General features: G+C 42.7%; 1 protein-coding gene and 1 long non-coding RNA gene across 9 annotated transcripts in view; both read right to left on the bottom strand.

Moving 5' to 3' along the window:
- Window positions 1–17,019, bottom strand: part of tnrc6c1 (trinucleotide repeat containing adaptor 6C1) — a 40,187-nt gene extending 23,168 nt beyond the window's left edge. For 5 of the 8 annotated variants that reach the window (XM_069524433.1, XM_069524437.1, XM_069524435.1 and 2 more), the window contains exons 1-4: window positions 16,776–17,019; window positions 10,999–11,101; window positions 10,119–10,140; window positions 559–915 (exon numbers count right to left, since the gene is read on the bottom strand). In XM_069524433.1, coding sequence (XP_069380534.1) covers window positions 559–915; window positions 10,119–10,140; window positions 10,999–11,101; window positions 16,776–17,014 — 721 coding nt within the window. In that variant the 5' untranslated portion in view covers window positions 17,015–17,019. Of the gene's footprint in view, window positions 1–558; window positions 916–10,118; window positions 10,141–10,998; window positions 11,102–16,530; window positions 16,651–16,775 lie in introns of those variants that run through there. The other 3 variants (XM_069524440.1, XM_069524439.1, XM_069524441.1) reach the window with 3 other exon arrangements.
- On the bottom strand, window positions 12,917–13,365 carry LOC138407644 (uncharacterized). Its single transcript, XR_011240980.1, has 2 exons — window positions 13,179–13,365; window positions 12,917–13,082 (listed from the first exon to the last, which is right to left on the bottom strand). It is a non-coding gene; the product is annotated as an uncharacterized lncRNA (long non-coding RNA).
- Window positions 17,020–18,333: the final 1,314 nt, after the last annotated feature.

Raw genomic sequence — 18,333 nt, 5'->3', positions numbered from 1 at the left:
TGTGAGACAGCTGTGATATAAAACTGAAATTCACTGCAGAACAAACCTTACTGTCTGCGACTCCATATGATTTTCTCTTTACTTTCCATTCATTGTAAAACTGCACAACATAACTGCTTTTCTCTCTTTGTCAACAAAACCTGACAGGAGTTCTGTGCTTATGTTTAGTGAGAGCACCAACGTCAGGTTCAGTCAACTGACCCGTACTGTCTCAACAAAAGTTGTAGGTGCTGCTGTGCAGAGAGACAGATTAAAATGTGTAGAGTGAGTTGAAACATGTACAAGATTAATATAAGTGCACAGGGCCACCCAGCTTAAAACTACCCTATTTGCTTTTGAATTATTTTGAAGTCCTTCTCAGTAAAGGTAAAATCAAATATCAAAGGCACGTCAAGCCATTAACATTCTGGATATATTCAAGGTAACAAGAAATCCACAACTTTCTGCAACAACCCCCACTGTGACATATTTTACTGGCAATATGTCTATTTGCAAAAATAAGTGGCAAAGACAATTGGAAAAGAGATAGTGACTTGTCAACTGAGTGTCTAGGCTGACCTGTAGGCAGGCTGGCTGTGGAGGAAGAGGAGCAGGAGGGAGAGGAGTGTGCGGGTACAGCTGCTGCTGCAGGTTCAGTAGTGCTGGGACGTGTTGTGGTGGTGAGAAGCAGGCTTCCAGAGGGCAGAGGCTGACCCCTCTTCAACAGCTGCTTGTGCTCCTGCTGGCGGAAGCGAGGGGGTACCTCTCTGGGTGGGTAGCGCTGCTGGAGCAGAGTCTGGGGCTGCTGTGCTGTCTGTGGCTGACCTCCGGAGGGAGCGCGCTTGCCATTGCCACTGCTTGGGGCTACAGACGGGGCGGCACTGGGGTTGATGGGGGGAAGAGGAGGGGTGGGATCGAGCTTGGCAGAGTCTGGCACTGTGGAAGTGGGAGAATGGTGAAGGGGGGTGGGTAGGGAGGGTAACAGGGGAGCAGAGATGCAGGGATGGGGAGGTGGAGGTACAGGAGAATTAGGCAAAAGCAGATTTGTTGAATGCATAACAATGGAAAAACAATTATTGACTGACTAGTTAATCATTATAAGTTAATAAGTCCATGACAATGCTGTTGGTTGCATTTTTCATTAAATTTGATTGATATTTAATATTTGAGTAATGATAATGATAATAATAATAACTATTTGCATACAATGCAGCTCAGTGTGCTTTACATACAATATAGATATAAATTAAAAAATTATTTTAAAAGAGAGCAGATTTTAGGAAACATAAGAACATGTTAGAATAAAAAAGAAAGAGGGAGAAATAAAATTAAATTGAAAAAAATGCAAGCTTTGTGTTCTATAAAGCTGCTGTGGCTGAGCATCTCCACCACTGTTTCATTTTTAAACCATGGTCATTTTTGGATGATGAACAAAAGGCAAAAGTGGAGAGGAGTCTTTAAATTTACCAGATTCACCACCTCTCTTATAGCTGAGCCTTGATTCAAGGCAGTGGTCAGTCTAAACACCAGGTTGCTCTCTGGAGGACAAGAGGACTGTAATAATCTCTTGTACTGTAGTAAACCCTCAGCTTTCAGTGATGGCCGAACCACGCAGCTCTCAATGTCTGCCATGGTGCATGGATTAGAAGTGTTAAAGAGGTCAAGTAGCAGATAATGGACAAACACTGTTGTGGGCTGTTGTTTCCATCAGGACAGCACTGTAATGGGTGCCCTGCTCCATTAACATAAGGTATTCATGGTTTGTGGTAGGTTATGGCCCCTGAAACAATCACCTCTCCGTGCTCGACCAAAGCTCTATTAACCGCTTGTACGGCTGCTGAAGCCAAGTGCTCATGTCCACTAGCTTTAGTTACCATCAGCAACAAAGTCCCTCTCGCTTTCTCACTTAACACACCTTGGCTCTGACCCTGTTTCCCTTGGAGGGTTCTTTGCTTGGATTCTCTGTGTTATCTTTTTGTAACATTTCTGCCACGCAGCCAAGCTTAAGAGATGTACTGTGTTCACCAGCTAGTTGTTAGCTGTGCCTGTCTAATGAGAGGGAGGAAGTGTACAGTGGGTTTTTAGAGCTCCTTTGTTAAAAACAGCTGCGGCCAAAACCAAACGATAAAAGTGAAAACAGTTAAGTTGTAGGTCTGACTAAACAATGAGCTGAAATGTACTTTGAAGCTTTGCAAAGCCGAAGGGATCTCCAGATCCAAGCGACAATCCTCTGCAAGTTCATAACTATGAATGACACCTCTCACATTACATACCATCATTTTATACTATCTGCTGTCATGATTGTTTTAATTATCATTGAATCTGTTGATTATTGATTAAATCATGCCGAGTTGGTGGCTTAGCTGACCCTGAAGTTTAAACCATCCTCAGCAAGCAGGCAGACCTGCCAACACGTGTCATCTACATGTCTTCAGGTTTACCTGAGAGCATGCATCTTGTAGTTGGAGAATACACACTTAATAATATTAACTTTCCATTTGGCATTTAGGTTAAATGCAAAAAACCTTGATTTAAAGTCAATCATTGCAGACCTATAACACTCCACATTCAGATCTGGGCACTGTGAACATGAAACGTCACTTTCTTTCCTTTTTAAACCATGACAAAAAGAGGAGGAAGTCAAAGCTTTAGGCAAAGGTTAGAGGTCGCCACTAAGTCAAACAAGATGATCAGCTCAGGGTCACGGAGCCAATGCTGGGTGCATTATGGGACACAAAGCACACTGGATAATCACCTCAGTACATTTCATTACATAATAGAATAAGCTGGTAAACTAGAATGTAAACAGGATGCAAAAAATGTGTTTACAACCTAAACATGCTGAACAAGAACAAACCCAAACACCAGCTGATCGGACGTTATGTCCCTTAAGCCAAGATGATATTTTGAGTTCTCGCTGGTAAAAAAGAAACAAGACAGGAAGAGAAAAAAAAAACTGTAACGGCAGCAAGTACAAAAAAAGAAAATCTTTGTGTGGCCTAAATGAGTTATAAAGAGCAGTGCTTCGCCATTGGCTGCCATCCCGAGTGTGTGCAGTGAAGCAATGAATAACTTGCGGCCAGCCCGACACACTGAAAAACAAAGAGTTATGTAATGCTGAGGCCCACACTGAGGGGAGAGGGCAGGATGGTGTCGTGGAACATACACTCGCACAGCCTTGTAAATACTGACGGACGTGCTCACATAACTAACTGCTTCTCTGTCGAATCTTACTGTGTATGTTTATGTCTGTCATATGTGTGTATGTGGGGTGTAGCGTTCTGAGTAATTTATGCCCCCACTGCTGCAGCCTGTGTGAACTACAGCCACTGACTGCACAGTTTCACCCGCATCTGTCTGAGGGTCTCACTGCAGGAATCAGGGGGAATCTCTGGAGCTGGAGTTCGCCTCTCGTCAGATTTCTCTTCATCTGCTCCACTTCCTCCCTCTTTTCATTCTTCACCCATCCCCACCTATGTTCGCTGCGCTTTCACTTTTCCCTTCCCCTTCCTTCAACGTGATCTACTATTATCCTTTCGTCATTAGTGTATTAGGGCTGGCTGATGCAAGCAATCATTAATTCCCACCTGGTTTTAAGAGGTGATTCCCTTTTTTTTTTTTAAAAACAGAATTTTGTGGTTGTGCCACATTGTATAAAAATAGTTATGGAGGCGATCGTTATACAGTTGGGACTCTCTGATGTGTGACGTCGATTCTTCTCGAAGCTGGGGGAAGGGGGAAGCTGGCTGGATCTACTGTCAGCCAATCAGAGGGAAGAGACGAGGAGGGAGCGGGAGGGAGAGCGAAAGAGAGAGCTGAATGTACCAGAGGAAAGGAAGGAGGTAGAGCAGGGAGGGAGAGGGATGAAGAGAATGGTGTGTGTGTGTGTGTGTGTGTGTGTGTGTGTGTGTGTGTGTGTGTGTGTGTGTGTGTGTGTGTGTGTGTGTGTGCGTGCGTGTGTGTGTAGGACAGTCCCCACCCCCTTGTGCGATCCACTGTAAGATCGGGTCTCACTGTTTGAAACCAGCTTTGGTCTAAATCCGCTTACAATTAGACCACTATTTGCCCACAGTATTCCACGCAATTTTGGATTCTTCCTCTTACAAGAGAGATTTAAACCCTGCACATTTACAAACAACAATGATATCAAAATGACTGATACATTACAGTCAAATTGTCTAATAATTGTGAATATGTTGATGAAAATCATACATAGATTCTGGGTTAGAAAGGGAATCAGGAGTCAAAAAAAGAAGAAAATACCACACTGGCGAGGTTTATTAAGCCTCATTAAGTCGTACATGCCACTGCTTTGCAGAAAAAAAGTGTAAAAGAGTAAAAAGAGATCAGAGTCACTCTCTCTGACAGCCTATTTGCAAAAACACCATCCTCAGCTGTGCGGGTGCACCGGAGAATTCCCACTTCATCAAAGATGCACATCAGACTGTGGCTTTGGGGCTGTGTGCGCTTCACGCGCAGGAAGACATCCCATTTTCCACTTTAAAAGGAGTCTTAATTTTCTGAGAGAGAGAAGATGATAGCATGCTTGCCTGACTGTTTAAGACCTAGAGGTTGGGGGGAGGTTGTCTGGAACGATATCAGAGAGTTGAAGGTATGTGGGGGAGAGGAAGCTGAGTGGAAAGCATCAACAGTCTCTCTCTCTCAGGTAAAAGCAGAAAAACAGGCCACATGACCTTGAAGATAAAGGATCCTTCTGTGTACGAGCTTTATGAGCGGAGGTGCACAGATAGTTACTTCTCAGGACCCACAGGCAGGGAGGCTGCAAGAAATGTTGGGCCCTCTGAAAGAAAATAATACTTCGAGGGGGTGTTATTTTATTTAAATAGATCTGTTATGTCACATTGCATAGATTCTCAGCTTCCTAATGTTTTTCTCCATCTCATTTTATTATTTTATTATTATTATTATTATCATTATTTTTATCATTATGAGCATTTGGCATCAGGAATGCAACCCGTAATTCAATTTGAATCTACAATGGCCTCAATATGCTGTTATAATAATTTGATAGTCTTGAATTTTAAAAAAATGGCAGACACAATCACAAACACTGCAAAAGCTCAACAAACAACAAAAGGGAATCTGGAGGTTGCACAATTGAATTCAAACAAGAAGTGTGTCATGGTAGTGTGAAGTGTATCGTACTGCGAAACTGTCTTAAGTAAACTACTCAGATTTGAGTATATCCAGAAACATGGAAATTACTAGGTCTGTATCAGATGTCTAATTAAGAGAGGAGGCAGGAGAAAGAGCACCGACAATACGTGAGCGAGATAAGGGGCATGTCTTCAGGGTTCTCCATCTCGTTCCTCCACTGGGCTTTAAAATGTGAGCGGTGCACCTCATAAGAGAGGCTTAATTAGAACTGAATAAATATGACACTGTAGTTAAGAGGGAAAGACCTCCCTAGCTGCTTCACACACAACACAGATAAAAATGCTATTTAAAAGTACTTGATGTCTGACGGCACGGAGCTACAACACCACACACCTGAGCGGTGTAGTGCACTTCTAAGTCAACACCAGTCGCAGCAGCAACCAACAGTCTTGTCTTTTAATAGGCTTGTTTCTGAGACAGGCAGCTTCCCTGGACTCATTTCTATCTTGTCCCTGGCCCTTTGTGCCAACAGCTGCAGCCAGACCAGATTCCACTGTCTGTCACAATTTAGAGGAAGTGATGTGTGAAAGAGAGTGGAACGTCTTGTCTGTCTGACCTGAGTAGTGCCCACTGGACCAACACAAGTCACTGTGAGCTCAATATTCACTTCACACAGAAACTGCGAGAGGCATCAACCAACACCGCTGTTGAAAATATATTTGGAGACATTTAACAAAATTCTATCTGAAAATAATACATCATCCTACACATCACAGCTCTCAGAAATTCTCGTCACACCCAGTTTACTACTAATAAAACCACACGTATTTCTGACCTGCTAACCTCTTCGAGTTGAGTGAATGATAATTCAAAATACTGAAGTGTACCTATACATTAACTGGCACTGGGCTCATATACATAATTTATAGTGCATAACACTCCACAACAGCACAATCAAGCCATTACCTCTGTTGCTCTTTAAAATGTAGTTAATCATCACTGCTGCTGCATCCGTTTAAACTGTGCTCGCTGGGATAAGACATGTAAAAGAGGCAGTGACGATGACAAGAGGCACACTGGTATAAACTCCCCCCTGATCGCACCACAATTTATGACTCTCCAACACAAAGCGCTGGGCGTAATTAAGGGAATGTGAAACGGCAAATTAATCTGTTATGAAATTACTGCCGCAGCACTACTTTATAATGTTATCTTTTATTGCACTGTGTAAATGTGCGCCTTGAAGTGCATGTACGTTGCCCCCTTGTCTTTGATAGGGATTAAAATGCGCAGTGTGAACAGAAACACAATAGCTCATTAACCCTTAGACATCAACTTAAGTACAGCTTGTCGATGGCAGACGGCCTCTGTTGTGGGACACAATAACTCTGATGGGGCTGATGCTTTATATATTACTCTGTAATCTGGTACTTTTTAAGGAGGGTTGTTCCGTGATACAACACAGGAGCTGCTGTAGGGGTTGTGAAGAAACAAGTTGTCTGACACACACACTCACCAACACTTTACTGTGATGTTGACTTGAACTGTGACAGCGTGATGACAGACAGCGTCTCCACTACACACAAGATTCATTGGACGTATAAATTGATGTTACAACACTTAAGGGCTGTAAAATATTCCAGTGACTGATGGAAGAAAGCTAAGAGCCTTTCCATAGCGCTTCTTAAGAACACTGATTTCTGAGTAACAAGTGAATGACACTGACATTGAGAAGTGTGGAATTTAAGTAATATATTTGCATCAATACATGTCATGGAAAACAAATAAAAAATAATTAATCGTCTACCACAACCTTTAAAAAGTCAAATGCTGCACCTATAGTTCGCCTTTAAAGAAATTAAAAAACCACATAGATGCAATTTGATATATGTTTCAGGATCATACCGGCCAATAAACAGGACAATATTGCCTAGGATTATTTATGATTGTTTGATTATCATTTTGATTGAAAAAATAAATTACAACCTACATTCATAAAGCAGTAGAAAATGACAATTTAACGCAATATCATTTTTTAACCTCACTAAAGCATACAGCTTTCCATGTGCACAAGTACGGTCAGATAATACCACTTTTAGTTCATAGATATATAAATATGTATGAAATCCCTCGCTGAACATTTTGTGATCTGCAGATGGAATCAACACAAAAGTAGTTGAGGTTTTGAAATAATATAATGTTGAAGATCACACATCTACCAACATAAAGTCCTGTGGTCGGTATGTTTCACTTTCAAACCACGAATGAACTGCATCAGACTTAACTTGGGAGCAAAGTGAGACCCCCCCCCCCCCCCTAAATGCTGTCTCTGTTCTGCTGTTTGGTCTGCAACAGCGTTCCCTCCAGCCCACACAAACGAGACTATCACATCAAGTTTGAATATATTAAACCAGTTGGGTGTGAAAGCACCCTCACAGGTATTTTTTTATTAGGTGAATGAGCTGCATTTGAGAATGAAAAATCCCAACATGGTCAGTGTGGGCTGGTGTGGCAGAGGGGTCTGTGTAGTGTTTGTGACTTAAAAACAATATGTGTGTTTGCAGAGGCACACAATGTTCATATGCTGTTAATGTTTGCCTGTCATATCAGGGGACAGGGAGAGTGACACAGAAACGAGCCAGCAGAAATATTGTACAAAAGGCCCCCTCAACTGTCCCGGGGAGCAGGAAACTAGAGAGTCAGTTTCACATGGCTCTGTCTGTTTCTTCTGCTCTCACATGTTTTTTTCCATGCAGCTTTCTAAAATCAACTGAAGGCACCCTGTTTTAGCAGCCCCCCCTAAGCTTGCACAAATGTAACTGCAGCATCTTGTCCCATCTCCTTCCTTACAGCCCACATTCTGCTGCAACCTATTCCCTCTGCTCATTCCTCCTGTTGGTCCCAGGGTGGACTTCGCGATTAGGCCAGACGGGAGGCAGTGTAATGTTACTATAGTGCTCAAAGTCTTCCTGGAGATCTCAAGTGTATGGATGCCTGTTTATTCAGCCTCCATGCTAGTACTGTTTTCCTAATTAGTTCCCAGTATACCCTGCATTAGCATTCCAGACAATCTGCCTCACAAATGATTCTTCGTGAGTGAGTGATTAGTCTTTCTTCATTAATGTAAAACAGTCACATATGTGTAAACGATAATATTCATACAGAAGCTGACATCTTTCAACACCCTTACAGGTTTTTAATTAAAGTCAAATCCTTCATATGTTGAAGAAATCCAGTAATTATAATCCTCTTTTTTTTTCCCTATGGAAAACTGACCACACATGTTCAGAGTACACAAATATATACACTGTGCTAAAAGTCAACCATGACATTTAAAGGAGTGACGATCACAGTAAATTGAGGTCATGGCACGTTGCTGTTATTGGCAGCAGCCAAGAGAATAATTGTGCAAATCACAGCCTGGTCTCTAGATGAGGAGAAAAGTGTGGTGTATATAGGTCAATTTGCAGATGCAGCAAAACAACACAAAGTAGATAAGAGACAAAGAGAACACTAACATAGCTAATTCACATCACATTCATTAGTGCAGGAAACAGTGAGGGGCTAAGGGTGACTCAGACAAGGCGTAAGGGGGGGGGTACCTCAGTGACAGTACAGTCTCATTAACTCATCTTTCAAGAAGAGAATAGGAAGTCAAGGCGCTGACCCTTGAATTCACAGTTGTATGCAGCAACAAGGAGAGAACGACTTACTCCTTCTTTTTAATGATTAAAAAAAAATGTGTTTGTTGCGCTACCCTGTGGGGACAACTCATTGACATAATGCACTCACAAGCAGTCACAACCAAAGACATTTTAGGCACGACCTCTAGAAAATGTCTGCAAAAATATCCTTTAACATATGAAGAATGCAGCAGGAGATTGTGAAGACCACAAACATCCAGGAAAAACCGTAAATGGACAGAACATACAGGTGCGGGGGGGGCCTGAGCAGAGCATGAAGGAGGCAGGACATGATGGCGGAAATTAAACATTTTGGTTTGCAGCACATGGACCCCGGCGTCGCTCTTATTGACAAAAGCTCTCAAATCTGACTGTCTTTCCAAGTTGACATCTTTATCTGCTTCCTTTACATGTATGGCCCCTTTTTTCATGCTGGGATTTGTATTTTTATGTTTAAGTTTTTATCTGTCACATGATAGAAACGTCATCCCTCACTTGCTGTGAATTTCCCAGACTTTGTCCTGCTGTGTTCTCACATGCGTCCATTCTTTTGCTGACAATAACCAATCGGCTGATGCCCACCAGAAGTTCTAATCAGATCAGCCCTTGAAAGTACCCACCCACTCCCATCTGCCTCCTTAAAGCAGCAAGGGGATCTTCTCCTTACTGTCCGTATCTGCCTACCTGCCACTCTCTGGTCATTAAGAGCACTGGTTTGGTGGAGACAAATTGCAGAGAGTGGGTTTGCAGCTGCCACAGAGGACGAGTTAAAAACCTGCAGGCTAAGCATACTCTTTCCCACAGAAGTCACCTTTTAGTCCAGTTTATTTGACTCTCTCTCTCTCTTGTTTGTTCAATCTTGTTTTCTTCTCCTCTGATATTCCTCCTCACCTCTTTCCTCCTAGGTATGCCCAAGGAGCCAATGGGGAGGCCTGAGGAGCAGCTGCAAAATCCCCATGCTCCTTATTAGTCTTGTATGGGCACCTGGCCTCTTTTTTGGCTCATGTAGTATGGACCACCTGGCTGCTGCTAATGCATTCAGTTGAAGATGTTTGTATGCCTTCTATACAAACTGCTCAGCAGTGAACAGGGGGTAAATTGAGTCTCGGTGGAAGAAAAGTAATCCTGTTCAAAATCAGCCTCTGTTTGAAAACCTCATATTTGTAATTCATGGAAAACTTCACAGCAGACAAACCTTAGCCTGCACAGAGAAACCTTGTGTTAGCATGAACACACTAAACAAAGGAAGATCTACACTTGCAGGCAAAAAAAACATACTTGAAGAAATGATATGCAAAATACATTTTGCAAACATCTTAATAATTAACCACAACTCACCTTTGGTTATCTGTTCTGTGGCCTGAAAAGAAGAGAGAAATATATTAGCAATAGAACGAAAGAATAACTTAAGATGATGCAATAAGCATATTTTCCACGTATAAGTGAAAACTGTGGGCCTTAATGTCAAATCTTAATCAACGCTAGCTTTCCACCTGCACGACCAGGGAACATTTTTGGGTGGCTGGTTTTGCTCATCTGTTGAAATGCTAAGAGGTTCATGTTCATTCATAATGCTTGATGGGATAAAAGGGTTAATTTGTCTTGTACGTACAAAAATAGATTATATGAATGTTCCTCTCATAAGATACACAAACCTTCTTTTGGCAGCACCGAAAAAAAGATTTCAAGGATAATAGACTACTCAGAACAGCAGGCCAACCTGTTAAGCTAACGATGAAAACGGACACACTGAAGAAAACAGTGAAGAGGAGGAGTGGAAGTGGTAGTATACAGGGTAAAGATGAGGACAGCAACTACATTAAAAACACAAAATGCATGGGTTCAATATGCACGTGACTAATGTGATGTTACTGCAGCAGAAAAGGTGAGCAGACTGGGGAGCAGCACTTGATTATGCATCACCTGTAATGTTCCTGTTCACTGCAATGGCATGAGGTTGCAATTACACATCTCTGCAATGTGCTTTTAAACTAAAACAATGAATACAGGAAGTGCAGATGAGAGATGGGAACAGGTACGAAGTGAGCAGGAGCAAGAGAGCGTTATTTTAGATAGATCATTATTACCTATTGATATTCACTCTGACAACCCTATTCATCTCTGTACCCTCCCTATCTATGTGTCTGTCATTCATGTGTATGCGAGCATGCTCCGTCTTCCAGGTATAAGGTGAGTGAGTAAGAGGACACAAGCTTACCTTTTTCTGAGCGGCTTCTTTCTTTTTCTTCTCTTCTTGCTTTTTCTTTTTCTTATCGTCCATCAAATGGTTCTCTTCTTGTGAGTTTTGCTTCTTCTCACAGCTTAAATACAAAGAGAGAAAGAAAGAGATGGACATCGTTTTATAACCAAACACCACGAGAAAGATACCATGTCTCATCAGGGGATCACTTGCAATTTCTGTTGTTGTAGTAGTCTGTTGTTGTCATTGGCCTCTGTTGTAACACACATAGCCACAAGTGTAGTAGTAACACAACTGCCAGAGAGAATGTGGGTTTGTTTTGCACTTCACTCCCAAGCTGCATTTCTTGTCGAAGTGTAATGCCTTGACTCTGTGTGTGCACACGTGCTGTAGTTTGGTGGTGTTTGGGGTTGGTTCTGGAAACCATTAAGGAGGCCATGTAGGTTTAAATGGGACCAATGAGACGAGGCCCCCATTCCTAAGTCTCCACACCCAGCCAGTGCAACAGATCCCAACACAAGTAATCTGGGAGCAGACCACAAAAATAACTGGAGTTACTGCCTCATGGTTGTTTGCCTCTGCCAATTAATATGAAATATGATCAAATCTCCCCTTCTACATAGCATTTAAAATCGGCCAGTAAAGGCCATTTGGATATAAATGTCAGTACTTTTTAATTTTATCCCATGAGACATTTGTGGTAAATCTTACCATAATTAGTGTTACTCAATGCTTGAGTTATGGTCGAAATTGTGGTTTGTGAGGTCACAGTGACCTTGACCTTTTGATCACCAAACTCTAATCAGTACATCATTTAGTCCAAGATGTATTGAAATGTCCTCCGTGAGTTCCTGATAGGTCATGTTCACATAACTTGGATGGATGTGACACATGTACCTATACATAATGTACTTTGTTGTAGATGACTTTATCTCCACCTTTCACTTAATAAGTCTGCACCTCCACCTCCCTGTCTTGAAAGGAAACACACACAAAATACCAGACCATACCATGTTTCACTTGCAAGTGCTAAGAGTCAGTCTTTATAAATCCAAACTATTTACAGAGAAAAACTGACAAACCAGTTACTACGTTTTTGGGGGACTCAGCAAAGACCACATTTCTGGAAAAAAATACATACAACGGAATCATAAAAATAGCAAAACCATCATCCTTTTTTACTTCCAAGCCTTCACTACTGCAGGCAACAGTGGTGTGTGCCATTGCCTGGCAACAAGCGCTCCCTGAGGCCCTGGAGAGCAGTCAGGTGGAGACAGACAGTGCCCTTAAGCAATCTGTTTGGTTGTGGAGGTTCAAGGATGGAATTGGAAAACTGAAAGAAAAGGCAAACTTGGACAAGTGCTACACATTAAAGTACAAATCTTAGCACATAACTATAACCAGCTGCTTTTTCCTGACCTCAATGATAAATGTTCTCCAAAACTGCAGAGGAACTTTCCTAAAAAAAAGTTAGAAAATGACAACCTGTATACAAGAAGCACGCCTACACTTAACTGATTGAGAAACTACTTGGGCAACTGGCAGTTATTGTCATTAGACTGGTAGTGACTGGTTGAACATTTGAGAACAGATTTTCCAAACTCAACTTGCAAAGTGTGCAGAATGCTTTGTGATGACAGAAGCTGCTGCCACGGTCTCCAAAAGGCCACGTTCCCCTCTGCTCTTAGACTGTGTGGCTAACAAACAGGTGACACAAGGTCACCATGACAAAGCCTCACATTCACCTCAAATATCAGACCCCCGCCCTATTATCTGTTCTGTATATAATCTTTTACACTGCTATCAGATGTGAAGACACAGAGTATGTCTCCATGACTCATGTCAACATCACACCCACTTGGAAAAAGGTCAGAGAAATCTTTATGTTATGTAATCTGAGTAATCAGTCAAACAAACAAACAAAACACAACCTGTGTCCAGTCATTTTTTTATTTAAAATATCTTCAGTATCAAAAGTAATATACCAACTTCATTTCTAGACAATATCCCAGATTTCCTGGCTTCCTCAGCACATGCCTTCGATGTCTATAAGGGCTGAAAAGTGAATATTGCTGCACACCAGGCCTGATGGATCAGAGGAGCTGTGATGAAGAGGAGCAAGATAAAATGTGACCGTAGTCCAAATTATGGATGGAATCTGCTTTGACACATAAAACTTCCCGCCACTATTCACCTACCTACTGATTTTTACCTCCAAAGGGCTGGCATGCAGCCTGCTGGTGTAGCTGCAGTTCTAAATATATCGGGTGCTGCTTCTTTCAAAGGAATCATCAGGCTTGTGTTATGAAGTATCAGAGGATGAGAAGGATGCTCCACTTAATGTGAGCTGCTGTTGGCCTCCGACCCAGACGAGGAGAGCGTGTGCTGAGAAATGCGTCAAAATGATTTCAGTTTAAGAAACATTTGGTCCCTGAGCTGGAAAGAGAGAGTCTCTCTCAATGAAAGCTGCTGTTTCATTTCCAAACATCTGCCTGGCTTGGACAGATGTGTGTCCCATGGGCTCTTAGTGCTTACTGATGGTGAGGATCCAGAAATGGTACCTTGTGCCCACTTGCTGTTTCACCACTGGTAATATAATGATGCTATATGAATAAGCAGAACACATAACTTTAAATAAAATACTATTTAAAGATACAAACTCCACCACAGATTACTAAAGATGCTTTTAAAATAAAACCATTTTGAAGGGTCCAAGCCTTAACCCTAACCCTGAAGGCCCATTCACAATAATAAAACAGAGTCCATTCTTTAAATCAATAAATCAGCCAGAGGAGACAATGCCAATTCTTTTTTTTAATTTATATATTCTCGTAGTAGCGGGCTAAGCTACATCATGAGCAACCGTTTGTTGGAGTGAGGCAGGGTGAGTGTCGACATGAAAGACACGGGCCAATGAGCTCGGCTGTGTAGTTGAATTAAACCGTCCTGTCAGAACAACAGGATTAGAGCTTGGTGTCCGTCTCAAAACCAGACACTCATTTAACAAAGCGAAGCAAAAGGGGGAAAAAATGGGGAGAGACCAATAACAGATAAATGACAACAGGTATAAAGCTGGTAGAGAATCAAATGGAGAAGGAGAGGAAGAAGGGAACTGTCACAGCCAATGGTGCTGCTGTAAATGCCCGACTATCCCTAAATGAAGCACTGAGGATGAGGGTGCTACAACTGATGGGGCTGGTTTGTGTGAGCGATGGGGGAAGGGGTGCTAGACGGCAGTCGCTGGGCACATAGCCAGGAATGCCATGGCAAGCCAAACAAGAGCACGGTGAGCCCTTGGGAGATCGCTTGCTACCAACCACAGCAGCAGCCACAGCCACAGTATGGCAGGATGTGCAGCCCCCTCTGCTCGTCTGCACGTTTGGGCGACACCGTTTTTAAGCTAACTCTGTAAAAATAACCGTTATATGCCGCTTTGTACAAAAAGCAAAAGACCAAGCTGTCACTGCCACCTTTCAATTTGTGTGAAGGTTTAAAAACTGCTGGGTAAGCACTGACAAAGTCTGTGTGCTCTGCAAAGAGGATTGCAGTCTCTTAAGCACTTGAGGCTATTCTCAGTGTGGTCATGTTAATGCTTTCTGACCCAGGCTAACGACAACGAAAAAAGAAACTTATGCTGCACTCCTAGTATTCTGAACTGGCCCTAAAATAACTTGTATGGCTGCACTCCAAGGGTGCTGCCTCCAATCCCAGTGTCAGTTGTCTGCGCCAAATGTAGTGGGAACACTTTCACAAGCCTGCTTGACCATTTCTGGTCCAAGAGATCAAAAAACAACCCAAACAAATGTCTTATTTAACTACAATCACAAAGCTTTCTCACCATTTCCATATTTTTATGTAAACCGGTGGGAAATCAAGTATCCGCGGTAAGACCCTGTAAGAGAGAGCTCGTGTTTTAATTTCTGCAAAGGACGATTCAGAAAATGTCTTAGAGTAGCATCATACATGAAAGGTGCACGACTATCAGCCCTGAAGGAGTAATCTCTACAAATCCACCTGTGCAGTTTTCACATTTTTTTTGGCTAGCATTCTGACAAAACATCTTTTTTTGTTTTACATTTAAATGACAAACACGTTTCTTTGACCACAATAAATAGCTTTCACAGACTGCAAGCTCATCATTTCCACTGAGAACTCCAGCAAGGCATCTGATCATCGAAACCAAACAAACTGCCAAACCAAATGACACAATCTGGCAAAATGCCCCTCGGTCCTCTAGTCCAGCAGTAAGTAAAAGGCCATTGAGTTTTAAACTGAAAGAAGGGCTATGACCTAAGCTGTATAGTAATCACAGTATTTAGTGGCCTGTTTTTGTTATCAAGCCCCCTTTGGCGCCTCTTTACACACTGCCTCTTTCAGAGGCTTGGGTGCTGACTGGGGCCCCTGACCTGGCAGGGACAGAAAATACCCCCCAGCCCCCCTTCCCTTTACCGCCACCACCGCTTCATCCCTTGCCAGGCCCAGCCCCAAATTAGGGACTCTAACACATCAGTAAAACCAGCAGGCCTCACCGCTTACGTCAGCCTGCCCTCTACATGCATGCACACAGGCATTCCCAGTCTACACACACACACACACACACACACACACACACACACACACTGCCCTCTCCATGAGGAGAACATGCCACTGCAGGATGTTGAGCTGCCACAGGAGCCGGGCAGCGATGGCCTGTCTCACTAAGAACATTACTGCCGGTAACAGGTTTTAATGCTCTGGCAGGTCAGTGTCCTTTTTAACTCAGTCGGATTTAAAACTTTATTGTCCGATAAACTTATGTCAGAATTGATCTTCTACGGATGTGTGGCACATAAAAAAGACAAGAATGTAAGAACACACGACACATTACCTGGACTACGATTTCAGAAAAATACTAAATACTGTACAGTACAGAGTTAAATAAGCAATAAGGCTCTGGATATTTGAAAACTGAAACTAAGAAATAAGAACAGTGAAGAATTGACTGAAACTTTAAAACAAGCCATGGATATTGAGCTGCACAAAATTCTGGTTTGTCAGGGTTTGCACAGCTCAAACTGTGGACTGACAAGATGCATTTCAACCAGATTACACTTAATAAAACCCTGAGCAGCCTGGGTACAGTTCCAACAACCACCCCGGGGTGATGTCACGTCTCTAAACTCATTATTTGGACTTTCTGCATAACACAAGCAGCTACTTTCCCAGCGTGTCTTCTAGAGTGAGGGCCAGAGACAACCAGCTGGCGTCCGCGAGTGTACACCTGTGATGTGTAATGATGCAAAAGCTGCACATATTCTCAGCAGAAGCAGCTGGAGAGACTCCGGGGTGTTGGTGGGTGAGCTCGGCCTGACAATGCGTTGCGTTCCCCGGGTGGAGGTGCACGGTGGGGTCCGATCCAACCAGCGTCAGCCGATCTGCCACCAACACAACAAGCCTGCAAAGCAATGACACAGCCCGGGTGCCCTTGACTCACTTGAGCTGCAGGTTAGTTCAAGTTAGCTCTGTGTGACTAGCATCAAATCAAAACAGCCCGTGCTAAGGTCGGCTAACCTGTGCGCTACCGACAGCTGCTGCGAAACAAGCGACGACAACCCTGGATGTGTCAAAGTGGGCTGAGCCGGAGACGTTCCCCGCTCTCCTTCTCCCAGCTGCCATTTTTTATTTTTTTTCTTAGACTCTTTCAAAACAACCCCCCCCCCCCCCCTCCCCTCCTGCGTATTTTCCTGCAGCGCGAAGCTGCGAAACTGTCGCGCAACAACAATGAAGCCGAGGAGCACAAACAACACAGATTCTACCGTGAAGCGTTCAGCGGGAGCTCGTCGGCGGCGGCGGCGGAGCCTCTGCAGCCATTTTGTAGTAACTGACCGGAGCAGGGAGCTCGCGACGGTTGAATCGGTGGTAACGGGAGGAGGGAGGGGGGCGGGGATTCATCCTGCCACGTGACCGTCAATAACAAAACAAACTGCCCCCCACCACCACCACCGCCGCTCCCCCTCCTCACCCGGCGTTTCCATGACAACTGCAGCCCCTCCATCACTGCCCTCCCATCACATGCCGCCCACCAACGTAACTTCCCCCCCCCCCCCCCACACACACACACACACACCACCCTCCTTTACGTTAAATGCGTAGCGACACAGCAACGTAAGAAAGTGAGCAACAGAAACATGTCGCGTGTTGATCAAGAGACTGAAACACGATGACGACGTGTTTCAGGATCTGTCAAAGTTTTACAAAGCATTCGATTCCTGCCGAACATACACTCGTCTATTTTGTATTTTATTGTATATATACATACATATATATATATATATATATATATATATATATGTTTATATATATACATATATATATTCCATACAGGAACTCAATAGGACTTCAGATTTGAATGCCATCATCTGTATTTGTGCTTGACTTGACTATGTATAAAATCTATAGTTGTGCATATTTAGATTTATCTAGATTATCTGAATATGTTCATATTCCTTCGACCAAAGAATAGCACATTCAAATATTAATAAACCGTGTTTTTAATTTCAATCTAAAGTATGTGAGAATGTGGATGAGGATGTGAATATGGGTCTTGAATGCTACCACCTGTATTTGTGCTTGACTTCTTGACTTGACTTGTTCAGAGTATTTCCACTTTGATTTGTATTCATATTTTTACTTTAACAGTTATTACACTGAAATAGGAATTAAAACGTCAATTGGTACCACACAAATGTATTTATTTATTTCAAATTAAGGTTAGCAGTTATATAAGGGGGCTTCCATGCCTTGTTTACTACAACCATAAGAGTTCACTTGAAATGTTCTCAGTCACAATGCTAAAAACATATTGAGAATTACCTCATATGTCCTAAAATATCTCCTCATGATTTCCATCTTTTCAAACCCAATTTGCACAAGGTCACTGATGAAATTTGTAAACAGCAGAACCAGAATATGAAATTGAACTGCAGTCACCAGGGACTTGAGTTCTGTCCAGACACAAACAAGGAGTGTATCCCACCTTTTCCCTAATCAGAAGTGTTGGTATTTATTCGTCATTGTTTTTGAGTGAAATGTATTTGTGTTGTTGTGTTTGGACCCTCAGGGCCACCGTATACACTGGTGATAAACCAACAATTAGAAATTCCCATTGCACACAGTGCTGAGAGGAAACCTTATCTCCGGCACAGAATCCAGGAGAAATAAATATGACTGGAGCGAATTCAAGGCCAATATGTCACCACTCAATGAGCCAGATAGCTGAATAAATACCCTTGTCTGCATTTTATTAAGAGCCAACGAGGTCCACTGTAAATGAGACTCCAGTGGCATCAGATAAGGAAATGAATCTGGTAGAAA

Source organism: Paralichthys olivaceus, chromosome 5 (genome assembly GCF_024713975.1).
Source record: "Paralichthys olivaceus isolate ysfri-2021 chromosome 5, ASM2471397v2, whole genome shotgun sequence".
NCBI lineage: Eukaryota > Metazoa > Chordata > Actinopteri > Pleuronectiformes > Paralichthyidae > Paralichthys > Paralichthys olivaceus.
Note: the sequence above shows the minus strand (reverse complement) of the source record. Positions and strands in the feature narration are given on the sequence as shown.